General features: G+C 44.4%; 1 protein-coding gene across 2 annotated transcripts in view; it reads right to left on the reverse strand.

Annotated features, from left to right (window-relative positions):
- LOC142183594 (prominin-1-A-like) overlaps positions 1–26,871 on the reverse strand; it is a 51,650-nt gene that overhangs the window by 11,330 nt on the left and 13,449 nt on the right. For both annotated transcript variants that reach the window (XM_075258734.1, XM_075258733.1), the window contains exons 2-8: positions 15,496–16,052; positions 12,512–12,564; positions 10,258–10,463; positions 9,927–10,047; positions 7,342–7,405; positions 6,793–6,882; positions 329–522 (exon numbers count right to left, since the gene is read on the reverse strand). In XM_075258734.1, the coding sequence (XP_075114835.1) occupies positions 329–522; positions 6,793–6,882; positions 7,342–7,405; positions 9,927–10,047; positions 10,258–10,463; positions 12,512–12,564; positions 15,496–15,625 (858 nt within the window). In that variant the 5' untranslated portion in view covers positions 15,626–16,052. The remainder of the gene's footprint in view (positions 1–328; positions 523–6,792; positions 6,883–7,341; positions 7,406–9,926; positions 10,048–10,257; positions 10,464–12,511; positions 12,565–15,495; positions 16,053–26,871) is intronic.

Raw genomic sequence — 26,871 nt, forward strand, 5'->3', positions numbered from 1 at the left:
TTTTGGGTTGATGTTTGGGCACTCGGTCTCTAAAAGGTTCGCCATCACTGTCCTAGGGTATGTGACTATAGCATTACAACAGCCAGGGGGAGGCCAGAGTCACAAGGATAGCTGCAACTTTTTGCTACATTTCCTGTGTTTTCTAAGCGATACTAGCAGGACTTTTCTCTCCAAATTTTTCCAGCAGACCCCTTTATAGTCTAAGGGGTTTGCAGTTAACCACTTTTTAAGCAGATTAGGTTTCCATTTTTCAGGACCCCAATGGAAACCCAAACTCCAGTGTGAACTGAGTGCAAGTTAGAAAAGGATATGGTCAAATGGCACTTACACTCTGGAATTTGATGTCGAAGGTCAAGTCGCTGACTGAAGGAGCCGAAGAGCAGGCGCTGCCGCATGACGTGAGCGTCTGATTGATCTGATCCCGGATGGCGGTGAGATTCTGCTCCAGCTGCTGTTGGGTGGCTTGTAGGGTGGCAAAGGAATCGTTCACAGATCTTAAGGCTTTTGCCATGGAATTTAGATCTAGAAGACAAGACGAAGGCTAAGAATTATTATTTAACCCATTACACACTGAAAGTAAAATAATGCCGCCATAAAAACGATCGCAGGTACAACATCCAGTTTAAAGGGATTATCTGCTTTAAGACAATAGGGTTCGTTGTCCAGTACAAGTAGGAGTTGCTAAATTTTGGCAAAAGCTGCAGGAAGTGCAATTCGCCCAACACTTTACCTTCTAAAAGTCAAAAATGGGTGTGGCCAAAATTTGTCATAGAAATAAGCAGAGTTATGGAAATTTCTAATAAATCATTTTCCCGCTACAATTGAGAACAATGTTAAAATTGGTGTAAAAATGCCCAAAGTGTTGAGAAGGAAAAAAAAAAAAAAGAAAAGTAATGTAGATAAAAATCTAGACATTGTAACAGTCAAATATCTTAATGTTTAATATAAATAATACAATAATTATATCAAGTAAAGTTTCCTGCTGTTTATTTCCGGATTGTGCAGGGAGTTTGTATGATATTTTTAAAGGGATCCTATAATTGGATATCCTTTTTTCCTGACTAACATGTAGGAATAGCCTTAAGAAAGGCTATTCGTCTCCTACCTTCAGAGGTCTTCTCCGCGTCACCGTTCGGTAGAAATCCAGGTTTTCTTCGGTAAGCAAATGATATCTCTCGCAGCACTGGGGGCGGATCCCAGTGCTCAAATAGCACTGGGGGCGTCCCCAATGCTGCGAGAGAAATCTCCAGCACCGCCTCCATCTTCTTCTGCAATGACCTCACCTTGTGTCTTCTTCCGTCCTGGGTTTCAATCTTCTAGGCCTCAGGCAGACCCAACTGCACATGCTCGGGTCACAAGAAAATGGCCGCTTACACAGTATCTTGTGGCCCAGGCATGCGCAGTCGGCTCTGCCCGAGGCCTAGAAGATTGAAACCCAGGACAGAAGAAGACACAGGGTGAGGTCGTTCCAGAAGAAGATGGAGGCGGCGCTGGAGAGTTCTCTCGCAGCATTAGGGACGCCCCCAGTGCTGCGAAAAAACTCATTTGAACACCGAAGAAAACGTGGATTTCTACCGAACGGCGGCGCGAAGAAGACATCTAAAGGGAGGAGAAGAATAGCCTCTCTCAAGGCTATTCTTATGTGTTAGGGAGTAAAAAGGGAATCCAATGATAGGATCCCTTTAAAGTCAACTCAATACAAGATAAACAGCACGTCCATCGAAATTTAGACACATAAATAGGAAATTGGATGTCGTAAAATTGGACACCTTTAGTAAATGTGCTCTGATGTCTTTTCAGAGATCCTGCTGGGGCCCCTGAAGGCACTAAAGACAAGAGATGGTAGAGTTTCGACAATAGGCGGCTTCTCCCACCACAAACAGCTATTGTGGGAATTACAGCAACAAGATCTGAACACTGTAAAGAACAGTCATAAATGGTAGACTGGTGGGAGACATATTCAGCAATACCTTCTGGAAAAATTGGAACATTATCGCAACCTCAACATAACTTGAATGCTTTACTATGGGAAAGATGGTCACCAGTGAACATGAGATTTTTTCCGTGATTTGTTGGAGCGTTGTCTACACTCTTGTTTTTCCTATGGTAATAATTAGGTTGTATTCTAATCATGGTTGCCCCTATTCACCCAATGTAACACCTAAGCTTTCATACACTTCTCTATAGAGCGTCATGATGAGAGTAGCTTATTCTGGGTAACATCCAGTGGCCACCATGTAATACATCTGTTGCCCATCTAAAATAGAATTCACATTAATAATGAAAGAGAAGGTCACAAAAATGGAAAAATTACAACCCAATGAAGGGAAAGATATGAGATTTGTGCAACCTATGAAGATGAAGTTGAAAGAAAAATAACAGTCCTTCTTCCTGTGACATGGTTCGGATGAGCGTTTTTAGTAGAATCGGCAGAGCGAGTTTATCACCCCTTGAGAACACAAACGTCAGGCCTGTTGAAATCCAATATCTCCCCTGATGAAAGAGTCCCCCCCCCGCCCATACACATTCAATAGTGGGCTGTTCCACCAACACTTATCGAATATGCTTGATGACCAATTGGTGATGGAGAACTTCCTTCATGGCTCTCCATAAAAACCCATTACTAGGAGCCACACACATCAAAGGAAACCCATGTGACTCCTTAGTGCTCCGGACAGGAGTGGGTCCATTCCAAGGTGGTCTAGTCTAGGTAATAAAGAGTCATGGTCTCTACAGGTGCGGTTTGCAAAAATGTACAAAAATCGTAAAGAAAGCTGGAGGCACCAGATCCCCCAGTTCCGAGTGGTTACAAGTCGACAGTTTTGTATTGAACCCCCCCCCCCCATTCTGGTTGTATACCAAGGGGCGTCATCTGCTGTCGTTGCCTGTTCCTAGCCAAATAAATTATTTTCGTCTTCCGATCTATACAAATTGCTCAACATGTTCTGCCTGATAGACTTTACAGTAGCTACATTCATGTCACTGGTGTAACACAAACCTGCGATCTCACGGTGTTATAACAATCTGTTTATCTTTTGTGTGAGACGTTCTCCAGTCTGACCAGCTCGACAACGTGTAAAACATTCCGGTCAGATCTGATTTCACGCTATGTTCCAGGAAAGATATCGCCTCTGTACACGACTGCCTATGTTTTTCCTAATGTTACTTCCTGATAACAGACCCTTTTGTTTAACCCCTTCGTAGAATTCGCGTATAACTAACCAAACAACCTTCAGAGGTTCCAATAGTTTTCGTTTTCTAGAAACCTTCTGACCCATTTCCTGTTATCCACCAGCATTGGGTTATCATTTTAGGCACCGCAATGGGGTTGCTGTAGATCCCACAAACTAGCCGAAAGGTTGGAAATAAACAAGTTTTTCTGGGTTGGAGGAACAAAGCGTTGTACAAGTTGATATCCGGTATGCCTAAGATCAGCTTTCTACCACCGTGAGTATCGAGACTCCACCATTACCAGCAGATAGTTGGCCAAACGTAGTCTACATTGGTGGATTCATCTAGATTGTAAGGACATACTATCCTCTAATATCTAGAGCAGGTTTCTTTTCCCATGGGCATAATGCCGGGACTGCAGCCCCATAGAAGGGAATGGCATGTCAGTCACAAGGGGACTTTCGGTCTCCTGCCTTCTGATCACTGGTAGACCCGGCAATCGGATGCTTATCCCCTGTTCTGTGGACATTGGACAACCCCTTTAAGTCCTGCTGGTGGTCGAGACTTGCAGCCAGATTTATATCTTTATAATGTTACCTATAACAATCTCCTTCTAAAGATTTTTTTCTGAAGGTTGTAGGCATTCGTCATCTGAACTATTTTTACCGTAGATAATCCTTCCTAAAATGGTTTGCCCTTGTACAGTTCTTGTAAATGCTAAATAAATGGTTTGTGGATAAATACTTCACATTGTCCTTCGGCATTCAGAGAATCTAAGAGTCTGAGTTGTCATACATAAGCAGAGCCGGAGGGTACGGGAAATTTTGATGTGACCAGTTGAGCCCGGTTCCTGTGGGCTGTTTCACGGAAAAGAGGTTACTCCATGTACTTACAGATGCTGCGGGTGTGGACCCGTCGTCTAAATGGTTTCCCTTTGGGTTACTGCTAACAATGCTGTCTATAAAAGGGATCTGTTCGTCAGTGCAGAGGACCGCCTGGTTACTTACCTCTAGGACTGGAGTTATATGTCTGGTTGATAGGTCAAGAGACACAGATCTGATCAGGAAGAGAATGTCCAAGGTCTGGGCTGGCATAGTATGTTTGAGGTCAAGGTCTAGGCAAGAGGTTAGGACAAGCAGCACAGTCAGGTAATAAGTCAGGGGTCAGCGAAATACAGGTCAGGTAGCACGGGAGTAAGGTCAAGTACCAAGCCAGGGTCAAAGACGGGTAATCTGGTACACCTAAGCAGGAAGCCTAAGAGGCTACGACAGGGCCACGTGATCGGTATTTGTCATGGCAGGGTGTACAATCACAGATCCTACCTAGCACACGGTCGTCAAGACCTCTTGTGTGAATAAGCACTGAGGGAAGGCGTTTTTATCATCAGAGACCACTATGGATTGGACAAGGAGCGAGACCCATGTATGGACCCTTTACCTCCCGTCAGCTAAGGAACACACACACCCTACAGATTAAGACGTGAATGTTATCGGGAGGGGCGTGAGCCAGTGTAACCCATCGGCCATGCCTGCCAGGAAGAATAGGAAGTCAATGGTCACCATCGCTGGCATTGCTCACTATAAACTCCGTGTACATTGTGTAAATATTCTAAAGAACACATAGCCGGTATTAGCCGTAATCTCAGATACTGTAACTACGTGAAGCGTGATACACAATCTCTTTGATACAAAGGTTTGCTGAAGGATTAGCTCACAGAGGATGGATTATTCTCCATGAGGGATAATAAAACAGTCAAAAAGACTAAAATATAACCAAACGGGTAGATTCGTCTGAGCGAAGATTAAAGGCATCAGCCATCTTTATATGACTTTAATACTTATAAATGAATCAACTTTGTATATAGTTTAGGTTAGAGTAGAGACCTATGTGTTGGATCCCTTTGTCCCCTACATCTTGAGGTCCTACTGAACGTATGCGTTATAGACTATTAGCGGAAGGACCATCATTGGGCTAAAACAAACTACAATGGATCCGGAGGTTCTACAGATCTTGTAGGTTCCTTGTGACGATATCGCTCAATCTATAGAAGTAGAAGCGGTGTTTGACCTTGTCTTGTGTTGTACAAGACCACACAAAAGAGTTGGAGGCCAAATCTTCAACTCTGGCTGGATTTATGGAATTACGGAAGTAGCAAAATGTATATTTAACCTGTGTCTATAACCGGACCGGGGCGAAGATTTGTCAGATCCACCCTCAGTGTGGTATTTTTATTTTTTTATAGATCTGTACAACTTTGAATTATGTGGTAAAAATACTTGAGCGTTGCGTGGGATGAACGTAACCACTGCAGACTGTAATAGATGATAGATGACGGCCAATTCCTCATTGGGATAGGGATGAGTTCATCTGTCTAATTGGCATGTCGTAAAAGAGGGGGTTTTGCCAACCAAGGTTATTTTTTTTTTATAAGTACACAACTTCCCAAACTAGTACAACAGCTGTCCAATGGAACAAAGACGGCAACAGAGAGTTAGAGAGTTAATTGCCGGCTATTATTGCATTGCAAGAGCTGTGCCGGCAACTTAACCCTTTCCAAGAGCATTAAAGAAGCAAAAAATAAATAAAAATTGATATTGTTATAATAAGTCATCGATACCAATCTAAATGGGGCACCCGTGCCGGTCAGGTACTTGAAGGTGCCACAATGCTCAGCCATGGCCTCTCCATTATTTACATTAAACCATCTATCTTCACGGTATATATTTGATTGGGTTTCAAGGGGTTGTGCCATTAAGGACACTTATTCCCGATATACAGAATCCACCACTATGGGGCTGCCACAGATTGCAGTCCTGTCAACCCCATAGCGATGAATGGAGCATTGGTCACGAAAGACACACCATTGTCTAGGAGGCGGCACTCATCACTGGGCCCCAAAGTCCTGTCACATAACTAATAAGTATAAGACCCCCATCAATCTAATTTTGTTGCCCATTAAAGATGGGTGAACCTTGCAAGATTTGTTTCCTGAATATTTATGAGGTTTGTCCGCCTCGTTGTCCTTTGGCGTTCTGGGTGTGGTCATGAGTCCTGGGGCACCAATGTGGACGGTGATTAGATCTCAGAGATCACATGGGGCACGCTGACGTCATGGCACTTTAATGCAAGTGTCATTATGTCGGCGCAACCCACCAGTCTTCTGAGACACAATCGGAGTCCTTGGTGGCCCTCTGTGGTATAGGACTTCATCCAGGAGGTTGGAAGACCACCATAGAGGGTCCTGAGGGAGCACGGATCACTGCAAGAGATCCCAGGAGAGATGATAAAAGATGAGTATCAGTCAGTCAAGCCCACTCATTTCATCAGGACTGGCTGACTATGATTGGTGCCAACAATTGCCTCATATTTATATGCATGCAGAGTCAAGCCCAGCCCCCATGTGTAGGGAAGATGTTGAGAGAAATGGCCATTTCCTTCTTCTGCTGACTAATCCCTGAAGTGCATGGGCGGTTAATGGCTCTGGAGATGACTAAGTGGAGCTCCGATGACGTCACAAATCTGAACCTTGCATACAGTACACCAATATCTCATTAACGGAGATTGTGGTACACGTGACATTAAGTATGGCAGCTGTATCCAGCCAATACACCAAGTTCTTACCGTTCACAGTGGCTTGAATGGTATTCAGCGTCTGATTTGCTTGTTCCTCGATACTACTTTTTATCATCCCTCCAAGAACCGGACCGATCCCTGTACAACACACAAAGAAAAGTCCATTTATAACTCACATTTTCTACTTTGAAGTCAGAACTTTCTAGTTGTTCACGATCGCTTATTTGGGACATGTAAATTTTTTTATCATTCCAAACAATGAAATGATGTGGCCCATGTCATACGGTTGGAGGGGGAAGGGTACACAGCTGTATAATGGGGAGGTCATGGGGTTAGCACTGTTGACTTACAGCCCTGGGATCCTGGGCTAGGCTCAAATCTGACATATGCAAGGAGCCTTAAAGAAAGTTGCCACCAACCTTCAATATGGTCAGTTCTCAAAGGAAATAAGCCCCCACTAGAGGGGTCTAGAAGCAGCGTACTCTCCTCTACTAACTAAGGACACATGCATGCTCAGCCAAGCATAGTCTGTCTGAGAAGGAGACCTGCATGTTGGTGAAGAACCAGTAACCTGACCGCTGGTGCCCATGGACTTACCAATAATGCTGCTGTTGGCCGAGTTAATGGGTGTGTTACTTGCATTGATAATAATGTCAACGTCCTGAAAAATAAAGTGTAAAACAGAATTTATTCAGCAATCTTACTCATATACATAAAAATCCATTTATTAACCCCTAAGTTCATACATCAACTCTTACCAAGCGGCTTAGAAATACTTGACATTTTTATATTAAATATACTGGAAACCTGTAACATCACAGTTCCATAATCTAGGGCGCTGGGATTTAAGGGGTTGTCCTACATGGTACAGGTACCCCTGGCCATAACCCTCAGCCATCCATACTATTTTTTTTAACATCGCTTTTCCATTGGCAACAAAAAAACCTGAAAGGACTCAGATCCTATGAAAACGTGCACCCAAAGGGTGGGAGGTCTTGTGGGTGTTCTTAGGTGGACCTGATGCAGCCTAAAATGGTCCTTTCATGGCACTTGTAATGTTGAGTGGTCTCCGTTTTCCCTCCAGGTCCTAGGCGGGACTATCTAATTCAGATCTATAGTGTGAGGACTCCATCAAACAGCACCAGGAATCTCAGCTTACCGATAAGAGCGCCCTCACTTGGCTGCCTTAATAGCACCCTAAAATTTGCAGCACTGATACTCGACCTCTCTCTAATTCACTGCAGTTAGATTGGTGGAGCTGGGGCCTTGTACTGGAGTCCCCCCGTTTTGGTGATTGGGGCCTTGTACTGGAGTCTCCCCATTTTGGTGATTGGGGCCTTGTACTGGAGTCTCCCTATTTTGGTGATTGGGGCCTTGTACTGGAGTCTCCCCGTTTTGGTGATTGGGGCCTTGTACTGGAGTCCCCCGTTTTGGTGATTTGGGCCTTGTACTGGAGTCTCCCTATTTTGGTGATTGGGGCCTTGTACTGGAGTCTCCCCGTTTTGGTGATTGGGGCCTTGTACTGGAGTCTCCCCGTTTTGGTGATTGGGGCCTTGTACTGGAGTCTCCCCGTTTTGGTGATTGGGGCCTTGTACTGGAGTCTCCCCGTTTTGGTGATTGGGGCCTTGTACTGGAGTCCCACCATTTTGGTTATTGGTACATCGTTTCTTCAAATACGGTAGGTATTGAATTAGTCCTCCACAAGTGGTTCCCCAAGTTGTATGAGTTGGCCGTACCCATTTTTGCAAATTACCTCTCCTACAAGAGGAAGACAATTGTCTCTCTACTGCAGAGGTTCTCAAACTTATTTTGTCTACCGCCCACTTTGAGAATTAATTATTTTCTAGCGCCCCCCCCCCCCCCCCCAAATTTTTTTACTTTACTACATCTTAAGAATCACAATCGCAGTCATTATGTTAATAATTAAATTATGTGTGTCATGTGAAAATAAGACTTTCTGATGAGGGTAATGTAAAACACCATTTTGTAATATTAGGAAAACTTTTATTCATATTATTAAAACAAACATTTCAATTTTAATTTTAAAACTAATCTAATGTGAAGGATGAATGTGATGATTTTTAACAAGTTTGTTAATATCAGGCTCGAATTTACTCAAAAACAGCCGTAAGTCACCGCGTTCGGTAATCTGCAACCGGCCTGAAGGGCCTGTGATGTCATCAAAAGGTCCTGTAGACTTAGATTTACCTTGTACAGAGTTTCCTAAAGGACCTGGCTCCTCTGCCCACTAGCAGCCTGCTCTATATAATAAAGCTTTATCCTAGTGAACAGAGAGACCAGGTCCTTTAGCCCAGTAGGATTTAGACTGCTCTATATAAGAAAGCAGCACTTATTCCACACACCCCCCTCTATCTCACAGCAGGGAGCTAGGTGATGTGTATGTGATGTGTATGTGTGGTGCAGACACAGGCTGGCTCCGTACACTCAGCCCCCCCCCTCTCTCCCCCCACACAGCAGGGAGCTACGTCATGTGGCTCCCTCAGCAATGAGCAGGGGGCCAGGTGCTAGTGTCCATAATGAAGTGAATAAAGTAAGATAGTGGACAAATAAAGCAGTTTTGCTGCAGCAATGTATTTAGGAAAAGTCTTAAATCCACATTAACAAGCAGTATAGATAGAATCATTGTTATGATACCACCCCTTTAAATTAGCCATCACCCCCCTAAACCGCTTCAACACCCCCCAATCTTCTCTGTGCCCTTTACTGCCCCCCTATAGGCCTCCAGCGCCCACAAGGGGGCGTTATCGCCCACTTTGAGAAAGACTGCTCTAGTGTAACCTATGACTGGCTACTGTACAAGCTAATGTTCAATCTTAAAACATGGCAGCCATATAGCTAATTTTCCTAACGTACCAAGGTGCATTGTGGTGAGACTTCCTGCAGGTGTGGCCACGTAATAATACGTCAATACTTTCCCATCCACCCACCCGAGTCACATTGAGGTTTATCGCTGTAGTATCAGGTCATCGTCTTTTCTTGAAGATCCCCTATAAAATCTTTACAGCTTATTCCTCCATGTGGCTGGTAAGTGGCCATAAAACCCTTGTGCAATCTTTCCATGGACTCACCAGATGGTACAGTTCAATAAAGGACACGAGCTGAGATTTATAGCTGCACATACTGCCTAGTTGGCTGGCTGGGAGTGGTAGTGATTACCGTACCTGGGGCACTGAACTGACGTAAGTCCTCAGGTTGTCTATCGTGTTATTTAAGGACGTGAAGCTGTTGTCGACCGCTTTGTTCATTTTGCTGTTGCTATAGAAAGCACAAATGTTCCCGGCCCTGGGAGGAGAAAAGCGGAACGTAAAGGAAGTCATGAAATCTAAATTTAAGAGAAGATTCCCGTTTCAGCAAATAAAATGGATTTGTTACGTAATGGAAAGTTCTAGTTTTTTGGATTCCTCAATTAAAGTCATCACCTCTTGGGATTTCCTCAACCTACAATATACCGTATGTGTCGCGTCACGCGTCATGTACAACGTCTATACTCACAGGATGACGAGAGTGATGATGAGGAGGAAGAAGTACAGAAACCTCCTCTTGCAGTTCATGTTCTTCGTCTGCTTCTGATACATTTTCCCGCCGCAATTCCCACAGCAGCGACAGCAACAGAAAAATAAGCCGACCAGCGTCATCAGTACGATGAAGACCGCGCCGATGGCCAGAGCGACCAGGTAGCCCACCTCGTATATCAGCACCTAGAAACAAGACATCACCGTAAGCAAACAGGAGGATACAGATCTGCAAGAACAGGAATAGGATATAACAGGGTGCTAGACGCTTACCATGTATATAGCCATTAAGGTCATTTACACCATTTTACTTATTTCAGTGCCTTACCCTGGCCCAGAGGAGGACGGGCCTAACCAAGTAGAGCAACGCTTTCTGGCACAGGCACGAATTGCGTCTCCCCTGCCTTTCTATAGGATCGCCATGCATATCGAATGAGTACGACTAGTCACCGCTCTGTTTATACAGCCATTTCTCAAGAAAGCGGACCTTTGTTATCTGACAATACAAGTCATGGTCGGGAGTCTTAGGACGCTGACTGGGTAAAATATTTACAGATTGAATACAAATATACACCCGCGAAACAATGGAGGGCACCGAGACAGAGTGCGGCAACAGGAAACCGGGCAGTGAAAGGGTTAAGGAGAACTAAAGGACACAAAATAAATCACTATTCCGACTTTACGGGATACCGCTAAAAATAAAAATACCAGCGATGTTTTCTACACAATGGAGGAGATTTTATTAAAATTGGGACAAAGGAAAGCTATCACTTTAGTATTGAGATGGTCAGACTCCCTGCAACCAAACATGATAGATTAATAGGCCAGCGGGGGATATATATATATATATATATATATATATATATATATATATATATATATATATATATATATATATAGTCACTAGAGACGTCATCACTTGGAGATAAGTGGGGGTCCGACACCCAAGACCACCGAGGATCACATGTACTTCCACTTCACAACCCATGCCATGTCACATTTATTGGTCGCATGGCCTGTTTGCAGCTCAGTCCCATGCAAGGGAAAGGGACAAAGATATGATTCTAAGTACGGCCGTTGGTAATGAAGCTCAACCCTATAGATCTTAATGCTGCAATACCAATCACAAATATATAGTATATAATAAATGGCAAATAATAAAGCAATGTAGGGGTTAAACCCTTACTACTAATACATAGGAGATAACTGAACCAAAGTACATTTCCCAGAATGCATTGTGTGTTTTGCCGACCCTCTTGCACCTGACAGAAGTAACGCCATTGTTAGAGGTGCGGGGGAAACCATCACGTCCGGTGACCAACAATGGATCCCAGGGCAGAAGATGCAGATTTCCTTTTCCCAGTGTGTCAGGGCATTGTGTGCAGGGCTCGCTGCGGGAAGCCAGGGTGCAGCTGGTGACTCTGCGGCCGTGTCTAGGGAGAGGATGTGGCCCCGAGACTGGGAAATGTCTATAGGACTGAGGGGGATGTAAACATCTGCAGGTTTTCTAGCACTAAAATTGTATATGGTGTACAAGAGATTGAGGATTCCTCTGTCTGGAGAGACACATCGAACGTACAATACTGTGCAAAAGTGAAAGATGCTGCAGGGTAAGAATGTTTGCAGAAACTAAAGGGTTAATAGGTTATTTTTTTTTGTCTATGATGAAAAGAGAAGTATAAATCCCATCAATATTCGGTGTGACCTTTGCCCTTTGCCTTCCATCAGTTCTTCTCGGTACTTGCAGACAGTTTTTGGAAGAACTGGGCAGGGAGGTTGTTCCCGCCGCCATCTTGGAGAACTAAGTGGATGTAGGTTTGTCCAATCCATCTGTCTCTTCACGTCATCCCAGACGGACTGGATGATGTTGCAGTCAGGGCTATATATGCGGGGGCCGGATCATCGCTTCCAGGACTCCTCCTCCAAAGGGTAAAGGTCACACCGAATATTGATGGGATTCACATTTCTCTTTTCTCCATTCAATTTGCGTTTTGAAAGATTAACAAAATTGAAAAAAATATTCAAATCTAAACAAAAATTTATATTGATGTTCGTAAGCAAGCAAAGCAGCTGAAGACACAAACATGGCAGGTCAGCACTGCTAGGCTTAACTCTGGCCACTAGGGGACATACACGACTGTGTGACCGATAGCCATGACCTCATCTTGGACATCTTGTGATCGTTGCGCTGCTTTTACAGCTACAATAGACTATATAAGGTGACGAGCACTTACGTCTTTGGGTTGACCATTGTAACTGCCAGTTTTGATCAGGTCTACGAGAAATGCTGCAAAGAAATAGAGACATTCAGATAAGGGATTCAATGCTTCATCACTGACTGAGTAAGCCGCTGTTCACATCTGTGCCAGGACTGCCATTTATATCAGGAGTCAGAGCTGGATCCGTCATACAATGGTACCACCGGCAGCCCGTCTATACGAGCCAAACATGGTCCAGGGATACTCACAGTATAGAGAACAGGGTAGATTAGCCAGTTCACCCTTGTGCACTCACAGTACTTGTCTTAGATTTGGAATATACCGTATATACTCGAGTATAAGCCGAATTTTTCAGCACAGTTTTTGTGGTGAAAAAGCCCCTCTCGGCTTATATTCGAGTCAAGTAAAAAAAAAATAAAAAAAAATTTTGTTTTGTTTTTGGGAGGAGGGGTCTATGACCAGCCCCAATAGTAATGTATAGAACATCCCATAAAATAGTGAGAAATAAGAAGCTTTAAAAAAAATATAATAAAAAAATTAAGTAAATAAAAGTTGTAAATCCCTCCTTTCCCTAGAATCCATCTAAAAGTAGAAAATGACTGTGACACACATACACATTAGGTCTCCCTGTGTCTACTGAATATAGGGGATCTACAATGCTCCTGTTCCGGGAAGGGGTTAATAGGAGCACTGCAGATACCCTATATTCAGGCTGAACTCCAAGTGGGGGGAAAAAAAACCCAGCCCTCAAGCTCAGGGAAGGGGCAGACAGACAACCAAAACACCCCCTCCCCTCCCCCAGCACCTACTGCACCCAAAAACTCCCACCAATTTAATTTTTGAAATTTTCCCATCGCTGCTGCTGCATTTCCCCCCCTCGGCTTATACTCGAGTCAATAAGTTTTCCCTGTTTTTTGTGGTAAAATTAGGGGCCTCGGCTTATATTCGGGTCGGCTTATACTCGAGTATGACGGGTGACATTGCCGATACTCATCCTCTAAAAATCTGCAACCGTTCTCCATGTCTCCATAACTACAGACTACAAACTCATCTCTGCCGTCTGATCCTGTTTTGCCCCCTGTCGCACTAGGTATTACACAATATATCCACGGAAGCTTGTGATGGTCGGCCCGGTGTTTTCCCATAATTACGGTGTTATAAATGCAGTTGCGGTCTACGCTGCTGGTCACATTACTCAATGGTTGTTTGCACATTTACATGCGGCTTATAACACCTGTGTATGGCGGCATTGTTGTACTGTTTGCCTTCTGTGACACAGAGAGAACTCATTTATAACCAAGACTCAAGGAATACATCAGCCATGAAATAGCAGAAAGAAAAGGCTTATCTCAATATCTTATCTACAACCGTCACCTTGTAAATAGTCATTTCTCTCACTTAACTCATTATAGCGATCATACAGAAGCAACAAATGCAGAAAACTTTATAAGTGGGAAAAGTCATCTACCTCTCCTCAGCTACGAAAAAATCCATCTACTAAACAGAAACGATGGGGAGAAGGGGGGGATGCAGCTTCAGATTAAGAAGAAATGTCAATTGAATTTTAGTTTTCTTGCAATTTTTATGATCCCTGGTTGTCTAGAGGGTCAAGAGTGATTGGTACATTTACGTTTCGTGTGATCTACTGTAACAAAGGTAAATGGTTGTTCCTGGGAGTCCCAACCTTGGTAGGCCCCCCCTATAGGACATAAAGGCTGTAGGTAAGCAGGACCCTGTAATGGTTTAGAGCCTCCATAAATTAGAGCAGAGTCCCCCCAGTAGACGGCTTCATATCCCTTTAATAGAACATGGCTGCCTCAACAGGATTTTAATATGTCCTAAATATTTGCATGTCAGACAAGAAGACCAAGAAATATATGGAAATGTGGGATGGAAATCGGACACGAACGGAAAGTTCTGCAGCAATGCCAAGGAAGTAACCAAATATCTTAATTTCGCTGAAGACAAAATGTGCCGTATGATGGGATAGCCTAGCCTGGAGGGATTAACACCTAGCCAAAATATCAGTGGGGGTCCAACTACTATTCCCATCAGAGCTGTAGACACCAGGGTCCCCTGTAGTAGTCCTCAGTGAGATTAGCCCATGGATTAGGCTGTAGGCCTCAGGCTGGAATAACTCTTGAAAGGTTTGATAATAGAGCCAGAAAGAAGAAGGAATCTAAAAACAGATACCAAGAGGTCGACTTCAGACTCAGGACAGAAGAGGATACCCTGAGATTTTCAGATCCTTGGCCAGTAAGTAGGGACAGCAAGTAGAAGAGCGCCTATCTCACAATGGTCCCTCGCTGAGAAACTATGCAGGACATATAGAGAGAAGTACTGACCTGTACTCAGGTGAACAAATACTAAGTACTTTGATTATAATTGAAAGCTCCTATTCAGCTCCAGCATCAAACTAGACCTGCGTTTTTGCTTCTATCTCTTTGTTTTCACTCAAGACTCCATAGGCTTAATATTTTGGGTTGCCTTATTCTTTTCCTCTATGTACAATTTGCATTACTTCTTATTTATACCAATGTCATTTTTCCACCTGTACACTGGACTTTTTTGTGGTTATACAATAAATATTTTTGAACCTAAAAAGTGTATCTATAGCTTTACAAAAATTCTGAGATGCCATATTGACATGTTAGGGGTTCAGGTCCTGAGATACCCCATTGGGCCCTTTTGGATGCATTTAGCTCGGAGACTCCAGCAGGGCAACCTATAGCAATTCTGCTCCTGGACCGACCAATAGAGACTTCTGAGAGGTCAAGACCTAAGATTTCTGCATTGCCAATAATACAGAATTATTACGGGCAACACGGTGTTTCAGTGGTTAGCAATGCAGTCTTGCAGCGCTGGAGTACTGGGTTCAAATCCTGCCAGGAACAACATCTGCAAGGAGTTTGTATGTTCTCCCCGTGTTTACGTGGATTTCCTCCCATACTACAAAGACATACTGATAGGAAAAAATAAAGAATTATTACGTTACTTACCAGGCGGGAAGGCGTTCCTCTGAACCAAGTCCAGGTAGGAGTGGACCATGCTGCTAAAGACTTGCATCGCCCCAGTTTCGGGGGCAGCTGCTGGATTGTATGAAGGGTTTGAAAGGTTCCCGTACTCCATTTTTATATTTTCAGAGGTAGTCAAAAATAACCGGATTTGTGTCAAGGCTCCCGGAGAATATAGATCCCGCAGTAACCTATATATGGAGAAAGCTCGGGTTCTACAGAAACTCCTGAGTCACCAAACCCGTTCTTTTGTTTAGAGAAAACTTTGCTCTGAGGTCACGGTGAAGATCTGACAATGGTAAATCTATTGTGGCTAGACAAATTCCTCAGTAACCCAATGCTGTCTTTCAGGCAAAACTTTCTCATAACACCACAGGAGGAAATCTTCAATTTTCAGTTCAAATTTCTAAGTTTCGAAAGAACTTTTTGAAATGTTTGCTAGAAAGGTGGAAATTATTCTCAGGCGAAAGTTCTACAGCTTGCAAGATGTGTTCACTGCCTCGACGCAGGTGGGGTCTCCTTCCAAAGAAGTCTAGGATTTCCTGCAAAAGCACAAAAAAAATGTTAAAAAACGAGGGGAAAAAAAAAAAAAAAAAAAGGGAGCTCTTCCTTCTCCTGGTCTGTACGGGCCGTACCAGGGACAGAAGGCGCTCATCCCTGTATTATCTGCCAATGGAGAAACTTGAAGAATTTAGAAGATAAAATAAGGTTGAATCCCACCCCCACCCCACATTCCTCACTCACGGCCAGAGGCTCCACAGAGGGTCCGATAGGACAATTAGGAGAGACAGCAAAAACATCTCATTGGCATTCTGAAAACTTTGCACAAAGCAATTATTGGAGGTTAGAAGATTATACCGTATACAAGTAGGCTTCTAATATTAGAGCTATAATACATGTAGTAGTTATGGGCAAGGGAAGGTTTTTTTGGGGGGTTCAAGTTATGTCCATTATGTTCAGATTTTACAGATTACTCAATAGCCATTATCATTAGATTTTCCCATATCAGCTTACTGTACACGGTCTGGTGTGAAGACGACATTTCCCAGATTGCAAAACACTAGAGCAAAACCCTGCAAAAATGTGATGAGAGATTTCAGCTCCAGGGCACCAACATGTGAAGGCAGCTGTGGGCGGTGATACAGGATGTAACTAAGATCAGCACTCAAAGCAAGTTATGTAAAATGAATAGAATGTTATATCTATATAGGAATGGAAGAATGTCACTTATATCGCACACTCAGGCTAAGGCCACACGTTGCAGGGGTGTTGTCTTTTATAGTACCAGCAAGTATACGGAAAACGCCAGCGAATCCACAGGTATAAGTGACATAGTGCAATTTACAAAAACGCAATGATTTTTGAAATTGCAGTGTTTGCACTGCAGATATTATTTTGCATTGTGTGCATAGGATTAGCCAGAATCCCATCCACTTTGCAGGTACTATAAAATCACGTAGTATTTGCAATGTACCACCACCCTATAATGTTATGTAATATGATCATTGATCCTGATAATAAATCAGTTTTCCCTACACCCTAGCACTACCAGTCACAGAGTATGGCCGGCTACAGCAGGTGGCTGGGAGTAACCGAAAACTTAAGAGGCCCAGCATAACCCAGCACCGCTGCCCCCTCATCCTCAGTATGGTGATTTAAGAATATAGCCTGCTTTACGTAGATGAACAGCTGTATGGCCGTGCGCCAAGTCAAAGGTTTCCAGGAATCTAAACCTGTCGGTATCAGGTACTGCGCAGTTTATGTGTTGACAAAACAAGAGCTGGAGTCCCGGAAATATTTAATGGAACACCGTATACGAAACGCATGGACTGCGCCCGCCGCTAGAAATAAGAACATTGAGCTACTCTGTATCCATCGCTGTAAGAATGATCACATTCCATGGCAGAATGGAGAGCTGCCATTTGTAAGAGACGTCACTAGGGTGCTGCTCTTATCACCGACAGCCAGGATCGGGGAGAGTCCACCAGGATCGGGAAGAGTCCACCAGGATCGGGAAGAGTCCACCAGGATCGGGAAGAGTCCACCAGATCCTCACATGGACTATAATGGGATCCATTGGGTGTCTGTTGTCTTTAAACTGAATCCAGCAGAGGAAAGATTCATCTGTAGAAGACAATTTCCTCGACTCTGCGATGGATTCTGCATGGCCCGAGCCAGCCTCATTCTAAATCAATTACATAATCCTTGGACAGACATGAGTAGACGGCGTAAACTGGCACGGAGCTATCAAACTCCTACAAGCTGCCCTGCACGCTGGCTCACTCCGAGACCACAGGAACGGGCCCTTATAGGCAACAATAGACTGGAGCGGACTCCTTGAGTAGATACATTGTGATATCATCTATTGTCAGTAGCCATGTAATGATGGCTCAGTGGTGTTATCTGTAGGGGTGTTATCTTCTATTGTAATACGGTGTGAGAAGTAATTGAGGTGACTGGTGCAATGAAAGCCCTAAACAGAATTGGCAAGTGTCAGTTTATTATTAGGTTTAGAGGTCAGAGTTGAAGTTGCAGGATGTAAATTTTTTTTTTTTTTTTTTTTTTTTTTTTATAACACACGTAAAAGACATGAAAAAAAAGCCAAAATTTTGACATAAAAACTTATATATATGGGCTATTTTTGGTGACAATTCCATGGTAATATTAGGATGCATTTCTGCACCACATTATAGACGAAGTCACAAACTCAACATGCTCAGGGGTGAATACAATTCTACTGTAACCGAAATGCAAATGTTCTAAAGTATGATGAAGCATTTTTGGATAATTCCCGCACTCGGTGTAGTCCGGACAAAGATGACATCTGTCAGGTAGAGAGCGCGTGCTACAGATCTACCAGGAAACAGACGATTTTTTTTTTTAGCTTGCAAAATATTTCTGAGATTCTAAACCAGAAAATCGCGCTATGTCAGAGCAGTCTAATTGCGGGCATTAGCTTTGGGCCTCCGCGTATAGCGGAGACCCGATTGCTATAACGGCCGCCATTATTCTTACAGACCCGGCATCAATCCCTCCCTGGCAATAGAATGGCGAAGGCCGGGAAGGGTTTGGCTTAGTTCACATGTAAATAACGTGTGGCTTATTTTGGCACCGGAAAAAAACGCTTCCTAATTACCTTGGCACGCTTTTTGTGGAGCGTTTTTTTCTTTTGTAAAAACCGCTTCCAGGCGGTTTTCTCATCCTTTAAGAGAATGGGCCGCAAAGAACGCAACGCGTTTTTTACCGCACAGGTTTTAGTATAAAAAAAAACATGCAACGTGATTTTTTGCAAAAAAAACCGCGCGGTAAAAACCGCTTCTCATTCACGATTCCGCTGTCAAAATCCTCCTCCATGTCCCCGTGTGAACTAGCCCTTTTAGATGCCAGCACAGGTGCCGGGGCCTGCAGCATTGCCACATTCCTGTGGGCCATATCTGGTCAGTGGGGAGCGCCATTTGGCCCTCACACAGATCAGCTGTTCCAAGGTGCCTTGGGTTTATGTACCATACAATGGGGCAAATTTAGGCTAGGTTTTTTGGTCAGGATTTTGAGTCCGAATTCGCCTCAAAATCCTGACCAAAAAGACGGCTCCCATTGAAATCAGAACTGATATGCTCATTCTTCAGTGGATTCGCCTCACGACATCTCCCTGAAGACACTCCCTCCCTCCTCCGCACTCGGCCCATTCATTTGGGCCTAAACCGGAGCGCGTGACTGGACGCCGATGCACTACATTGGCATCCAGCCGGAACCTGAGGTGGCCTCCGCTTCCGGTTCCAGACCAAAAAACCCTGTGTGAACCCAGCCTTATTAGGACTGGCTTAGTAAATGGCCCAGCTAAGGAAGGGACCTGCAGTGCAAGTTATAATAACTAAGATACCTCGTCTTACCCCATTCCTGCCTCACCCAAATTCTCATAATGTGGCGGGCGAGGCGCATATTAGTGCTTGAGGGACATGTATGGCACATAAAAGGATCTTGCGGAAAATATGTGATAGATTAATATATCTGCTCCGCAGCACATGGAGCCAGAAGCAGGGGCCGGTACTGTAATATAGACACTCAACCACTATGCTTCCAGCTCTGTGCACTGTATAGTACATAGACTTTAGGGACCTACGAACAGCTGATCTGTGCAGGGTGGGCTGTTGTCCCCCCCACCAACCAGATCTGTATGGCCTAGGCTAAGAATAGGCCATAAATAAAAGAAGAAGTCGTGTACACCCCTTTAATCGAAGGACAAGCAAGACCATTTAGAGGTTAATTATTTTCGTTCCTAGGGGTAAACATCCAGAGAGGTCTGGGGTGGGAGAAGATTTTATCACTTTCAAAAATCACAGTAAACAAAGGAGAAAAACTTCAAGACTTTGTTTCCTGCTGTGAAGGACATGTCACCAGGTAAACCCAAAACCTTCAGCCCCTTGTCCATAACCCAAGCACCCGCGAAAGACAAGGAAGATGCAGATTAATGCAGACAGTGCAGCTCTCCCACAATGCCGTACGGACGCCGCCGTTGTCCAAGTTATATATTTACTTCCTTGAAGGTTTCGTCATGACTCATTCCTTACAGATCACTTTCACGTCACATGAATGGCTTAATCAGAAATAATCCTGTAAATAGGTGTGCGCGGGTTATTCTTAGTATCACCTTTAGCTAAGCTGAAAGTCGAAATCCACCTTAAAGGGAACCTATCATTAAAACTCATTTTTTTCTGGGTACCACGTAAGAATAGCCTTAAGAAAGGCTATTCATCTTCTACCTTTAGATGTCTTCTCCGAGCCACTGTTCAGTATATAATCCGGTTTTCTTTTGTATGCAAATGAGTTCTCTCGCAGCACTGGGGGCGTCCCCAATGCTGCGAGAGAACTCTCCAGCGCCGCCTCCATCTTCTTCAGGAACAGCCTCTTCCTGCATCTTCTTTCGGGGGTTGGCTTCAAACTTCTAGGCCTCGGACAAGGCCGACTGCGCATGCCCGCCGGCCAAAAGAAAATGGCCGCTTTCACAGTATTGTAAGTGGCCATTTTATTGTGGACGGCAGGCATGCGCAGTCGACTGCCCGAGGCCTAGAAGTTTAAAGCCACCGCCGGAAAAGAAGAAGACCCGTTCCTGAAGAAGATGGAGGCGGCACTGGAGAGTTCTCTCGCAGCATTGGGGACGCCCCCAGTACTGTTTGAGCGCTAGGGCCCGCCCCCAGTGCTGCGAGAGAACTCATTTGCATACCGACAAAAACCGGATTATATACCGAATGGCGGCCCGGAGAAGACATCTAAAGGTAGGAGCTGAATAGCCTTTCTTAAGGCTATTCCTACGTGGTACCCAGAAAAAAAAAAAAAGTTTTAATGATAGGATCCCTTTAAAGGGTTGTCCTATCACGACTAACCCTGACCAGCATGCTCATATGTTTAGACCGTTTTTCTTCTCGTTTAATAAGCCTGGTAAAGAAAGGGTTAAACTCTAGTTATAAGTTATATTGTGTGGTGGTCTAATCCGGGGAAAGGGTTCGGCGTCCCCTTGTGGACAAAGACAGTAAAGAGGTCAATGTTAAATTTGCATTGACCCAACCTCCAAGCAGTGGCGTAACTATAGGGGTTGCAGTGGCCAACAGGGATGGGGGGGGGGGTAGCTCATAACTTAAACTTCTTTGATCTCCTTTCTGATTTTCCTTGATGGCCATCAGTCTGTTCATCTTAAGTTTATCACCCCTGCCCCCTGGTGCACTGGAGTGAGACATGAAGATTTGGGATACACAGCCTTCCACTGGCAGAAAGGCAAAAATTAGCCCTTTAATGACATAAATGGCAGTCGGTCCACTCTATATATTTAAGGAGGGATTTTTGGGTCCATAAGGAATGATGGTTGCAGTATCGAACACTACTGTGGGTCCATGTGAAGTCCCACAATTAATAAAGTTGTGTCAATAAAGTGTATTGACCCCCTCAGAATATTTCCTTTACTGGCCCCCCACCCAGTATAACAACTCCTTTTTTGGCCGCCCGCCACACAGTACATTGCCCACTTATAGGACTCCTATATTCCACCTTTGCCTGTTAGATTATTCCAACAGGTAATGGCGGTATTCATTCTCTGAAAACAAAGGAGTCCGATCTGTAGTAAATAACATGAGTGGAGATATATTTTGTGAGGAGCGCAGGAGAAGCCCGTATTAACATCTGTGGCCCTATGGCAAAAATTTATGGGAAACGGTCATGTTAAAATATGGCTTCACCTGAAAGCGCCATGTTATAGAGCAGGAATATGTATATGTTTCCAGGTTAAGTCCAGTGGGCGGTGTCAATCACCAATTAGCACCGCCCAGTGGACTCCCAAGCATAAAAGGCAAATTAGACTAAACTTTTCTAACCATATAACCATATATCAGTATATCGGCTTCTCCTGCTCTGTATCATACTGCCTGAAGACTGGATGACGTTTTCCATGTGACGGGCGCACCTTGACTTCCAGCTTCTTTTGCTGGTTAATATAATACCTCGCCATCACAGGCCAAAAGGGCCCGGTGCCAGAGGTGTAACATGAAGCTCCTGGGACCTAGCGCTAAATTTATACCAGCCCCCCCCCCCCCCCCAACTATAGTGTGTTTATTCTACACTCCTTATACTGGAAACAGACACCTTATAAGCTCCTCGGGATCCTGGGCCTGAATGTAACTGGACCCTGCCTGGTGCTTGTTTGTGACCGGCCTACAACCCTTGGGGCAAATACAGTTCCCATACTCTTGTTTGCTAATGTAGGTGTGATTGACTAATACGTAGAATAAATACTTTATTATTGTTGATTAACAAGATGAAATGTAATCTCATCAATATTCGATGTGACCTTTGCCCTTTGCCTTCCATCAGTTCTTCTCGGTACTTGTAAACAGTTTTTGGTAGAACTCGGCAGGGAGGTTGTTCCCGCCATCTTGAAGCTGAGATCAGGGCTATATCTATGAGGGCCAAATCATCACCTCCAGGACTCCTCCTCCGAAGGGCAAAGGTCACACCAAATCTTGATGGAATTTACATTTTCTCTTTTCTTCATTCACAAAAATAAACCATTAACCCTTCTATTTCTGAACGCTTTCTTACTCTGCATCATTTTTTTTTTTCTACACCTGCCTAAAAGTTATATGGTTATATAATAAATTTATACCGTATCGGGGGGCAACACGGTGGCTCAGTGGTTAGCACTGTAGGTTTGCAGCGCTTGGAGTCCTGGGTTCAAATCCCGACAGGAACAACATCTGCAAGGAGTTTGTAGGTTCTCCCCGTGTTTGCATTGGATTGGATTTCCTCCCACACTACAAAAGACATACTGATAGGTAAAAATGTAGATTGTGATCCCTATATAAAAATTTATACCGTGTCAAAGTCATTGAGGAAAATAGGGGTTAATACAAAACGATGACCCTGCAAGCCACAAAAGCCCTACAAATACAGGTGTGGTCCGGAGGACGAATACTAAAGTGATATTAGACAAGCCGAGGTCGGGTGGAAGTTTGCCTGATATTTTAATATTGAGCTCCGGAACAGACTTGTATATTAAAATCATACAAGGCACATTTTCATTTGACCACGACTTACGATGAGATGGAAGTTTGTCTTGCAAAATATCCGTATTAGACCTTTGAAAACGGACATCTGGGTATTTATTAACCTGGTGGATGGGTCAGTATCAGAAGAGCTTTTCTAGAATTTCTAGTTCTCGTTGATATAGGGCGAGCATTGTTAGGCCGCGCGCATGTGCAGTCGGCTCTGCGCATGCGTAGAAGTTTGACCCCCAACGCCAGAAGAAGACGCGGGGAGAGGCCGTTCCAGAAGAAGATAGAGGCATCGCTGGAAAGTTCTCTCGCAGCATTGGGGACGCCCTCAGTGCTGTTTGAGCGCTGGGGCCTGCCCCCAGTGCTGTGAGAGAACTCATTTGCATACAGAAGAAAACTAGGATTTCCACCGAACGGCGGCGCAGAGAAGACTTCTAAAGGTAGGAGAAGAATAGCCTTTCTTAAGTCTATACCCACATGTTAGTCAGAAAAAAAAAAAAACATTTTAAGGATAGGATCCCTTTAAAGGCGCTCTTAGGAGCAATGAGGGCGCTGTTGTTGCTCCAAAGAGTTAAGCAGTAATCGCCTCATTGCTCCAAAAATCTCAATTGCATATTGACAAAAATGGGGTGATAGGGTGGGTGACACAACTCCTTTAAAAAGGACCTTTCACCACCTCCATCAATTCTAGTTCTTATCATCTGTTAATAGTCGCTGTTCCTCTGATTCCAGCGCAAGTGGAATTTTCTTTCTTGCCCCCACCATTCCTGAGCAACAAGCGTATGTAATTTTGCTGCCTGATGTGCTATTTAAGTATCAGAAGGGCGGTGTCAGGAAGGGGGGGGCGGGACTCAAAGCTCCAATCAGTGGCATCCAGTGTCAGAGCTCAGAGTCACACCCCTTGTCTTCTCCTGCCTGGCAGTACAGAGATTAAAGGGGTTGTCCCATCACAAGGATCCTATCTATACTGCTTGTTAATGTGGATGAAAGACTTTTCCTAAATACACTGCTTCAGCAAAACTGCTTTGTTTGTCCACTATCTTACTTTATTCAATTCTTTGTGGCCACAGCCCTTGACTTATCTGCTCATGAGTCAAGTGATGTATCTGCTGCTCTCAGGGGGGAGGGAGGAGGGGCTTAGTGCAGGGAGCGAGCCTGTGTATCTAGCTATTCCTGTGTCTACACCATGTGACCTAGCTTCCTGTTCTCAGATAGGGGAGAGGAGCTGCTTTCATTTCTTCTGTTCTCCCAGTTATCAGGCTAGCTAATTCAATTGTGTTCATTATGGCAGAGACAGGCAGTCTCTGTATGTAACACAGAATGGAGTTGCTGCTGCCTGTACTTCATAGTCCAATGTGGGTGGGCGGAGCTACACGCGAATTTGGGGGCAGAGCTAAATGGCAGGTTGCATGTTAAACCCCGCCCACCAAATGATGCAAGAAACCAGGAAGAAAGAAGATTTTACAGGAGTGAAAACTGGTGAGTATGTGAGGTGGGAATACCCCTTTAAATAGCACATCAGGCACCAAAAATAACAGCATTCGTTGCTCAGGAATGGTGGGGGCTAAAGAAAAAATTCCAACTGCCCCAGAATCAGCAGAGCCGCAGTTATTATTGATCTAAAGAGCTGCACTTGGTGGAGGTGCTGTCGAAACTATGGACGCGACTGACTCCGATGGTAAGAGTGAGGAAAAGTTGGCAGGGGCCCAAGTGGATCCTTTGCGCTGTGAAAACATGTGTATGGCAACTCAACTGCACCTCCATATTGTTTTTCTTTAAATTTACTTTGTCGCCTATGGGGTGGGGAGCTGGAGGGTGGCAGATGTTGGTTGGCTCTCTAATCCTAGCTACTGCTATAAAACCCGCACCTACTGTTTCCACAAGGTTCTACAAATAAGTCACAGCAATAAAAGTCAATACAACCCTGAAGACAAGGCTGCAAAGTTAACTCAAGACCTTCCACCAGGAACAATACACTAAACTGAATTGTAAGCAGAGAGATCTAGCAAGGCATTATTTACTGACATGAGTCATTTACTAACATTCCCATTTTCCACTAACTTAGGAGAAGTTAGGTTAAGAAATAGGTTTTGCACATTTCTCGCTCACTTTCACTCTACGGATCCCAGGCGGGGGGGGGGGGGGGCTGATCTGTACTCTGCGGTCAGATCCTGTTATGTTCTATAGAGCCGAGCTGCAGGGCTGTGACGTCACCCCAAGGAATTGTCAGCCAAGAGTTGTCAGAACAATAGGCGAAACAATATATGGAGACGACCCCAGACAGTTATAGGTGTAGTGTCATTAGTTATAGAACTTTCTGGTAGATTTTATCTCTGCTTGCTGTCATTTCTTACAGAGCTTTACGCTCAGGCCCCATGTAGAGAAGCGCAGCAAAAGCGGGAAAAACCGTGGCAGCAATGCCCCCTGATAGTACTCGTCCATAGCCCTGTACTGTAAGAGGGGGCGCTCGTTATCGCCCAGCGACGACGTTAAGTTGTGAGGAACGCCCCCCACCCAGCTGTACTCGCCCATAGACTTGCACTGGGGAGGGGGTTCTTCACAGCTTAGCATCATTGCTGGGCGGTATTGAGCTCCCCCTCTGACAGTACTAGGCTATGGACAAGTCCTATCAGCTAGACTGTCAGGAACGCCCTTCTGACAGTGGGGAGAGATAGGTAACAGCACCGATATCTTCAGCCCAGGGAACGTAGCGGGAAAGCCGACAGTGAACTGAATTCAGTGCATCATTGGCTTTCTAGCGGTACATAAAACCGCATGTGACCGAGGACACGAAAGCTCCTCTTTAACCTCATTCTCACATTATGCAGCAGGTTAACGCCAAATCATTGCACTTTCCATATGGATGGAGGCAAAAATGTAAAACTCCACAGAAAAGCAGTGTCGTCAGCTACATTTTTAGGGTATATTCAGCGGCTTCACTTGCCTCATCCTTGTGAATGGTGCACCGGTACCCCTGTATGACCAGCACTCCATTCACTTCTATGGGGCTGCCAGAACTATAATCTGCAACAGCCACATAGCAGTGAAGAGAGCACCAGTCACACCAGTGCACCACTCATTAGGAGGAGGTATGGGGGGGGCTTTTAATCCTCTGTTCTCCTCATCGAAAGGGGAACTGACGGTCGGACACTTCTCCCCTATCCTGGACAAAGATAGAACATGGTCAGGTTTTATTTATGGACATGTGTCAGAGAAACGGACACGTGAATAGACCCATTTACAAATCAGCCATGTGAATAAGGCCCAATCATGTCCTATACCGGTCAGTTTTCCCGCACCAAATTAGCACACGTCAATGTGCAGTGACCTGAGATTTCCTCAGACCATTGAGGGAAGAGTTGGGAGATCCCAATACACATTACATGGTTGGTAGAAGCCATCAAAACTTGCCAGGCTCCAGCAATATATGTAATAGGCAGCTTAAGGCCAAGGCTGCACGTTGCGGAAACGCAGCCCTTTTTTATTGCAGATTTTGTTGCGATTTTTTGAGCCAAAGGTAGGAACGGTTACAAAAAGGAATGGGAAATATATAGGAAGTTCTTATACTTCTACAATTTTGATCAATCCACTTCTGACTTTGGCTAAACAAAAAAAAAAAAAATTCCAATAAAAAAAGCTGTCCGCAACATGGGGATTTGTATGGCTTTGGAGAATTGCTGCGCCACTTCTAGCATTTGAATAGATGCAGAGCTGCTTCTGCTCCTCGTTCCCTGCACCAGCTTCTGGTACTGGAGGGGTCTACAACAGATAATCTGTCTGGGCTCTGGGTATTGGACCCCACATATCACACATGAATGACCCA

Source organism: Leptodactylus fuscus, chromosome 10 (assembly GCF_031893055.1).
Source record: "Leptodactylus fuscus isolate aLepFus1 chromosome 10, aLepFus1.hap2, whole genome shotgun sequence".
Taxonomy (NCBI): domain Eukaryota; kingdom Metazoa; phylum Chordata; class Amphibia; order Anura; family Leptodactylidae; genus Leptodactylus; species Leptodactylus fuscus.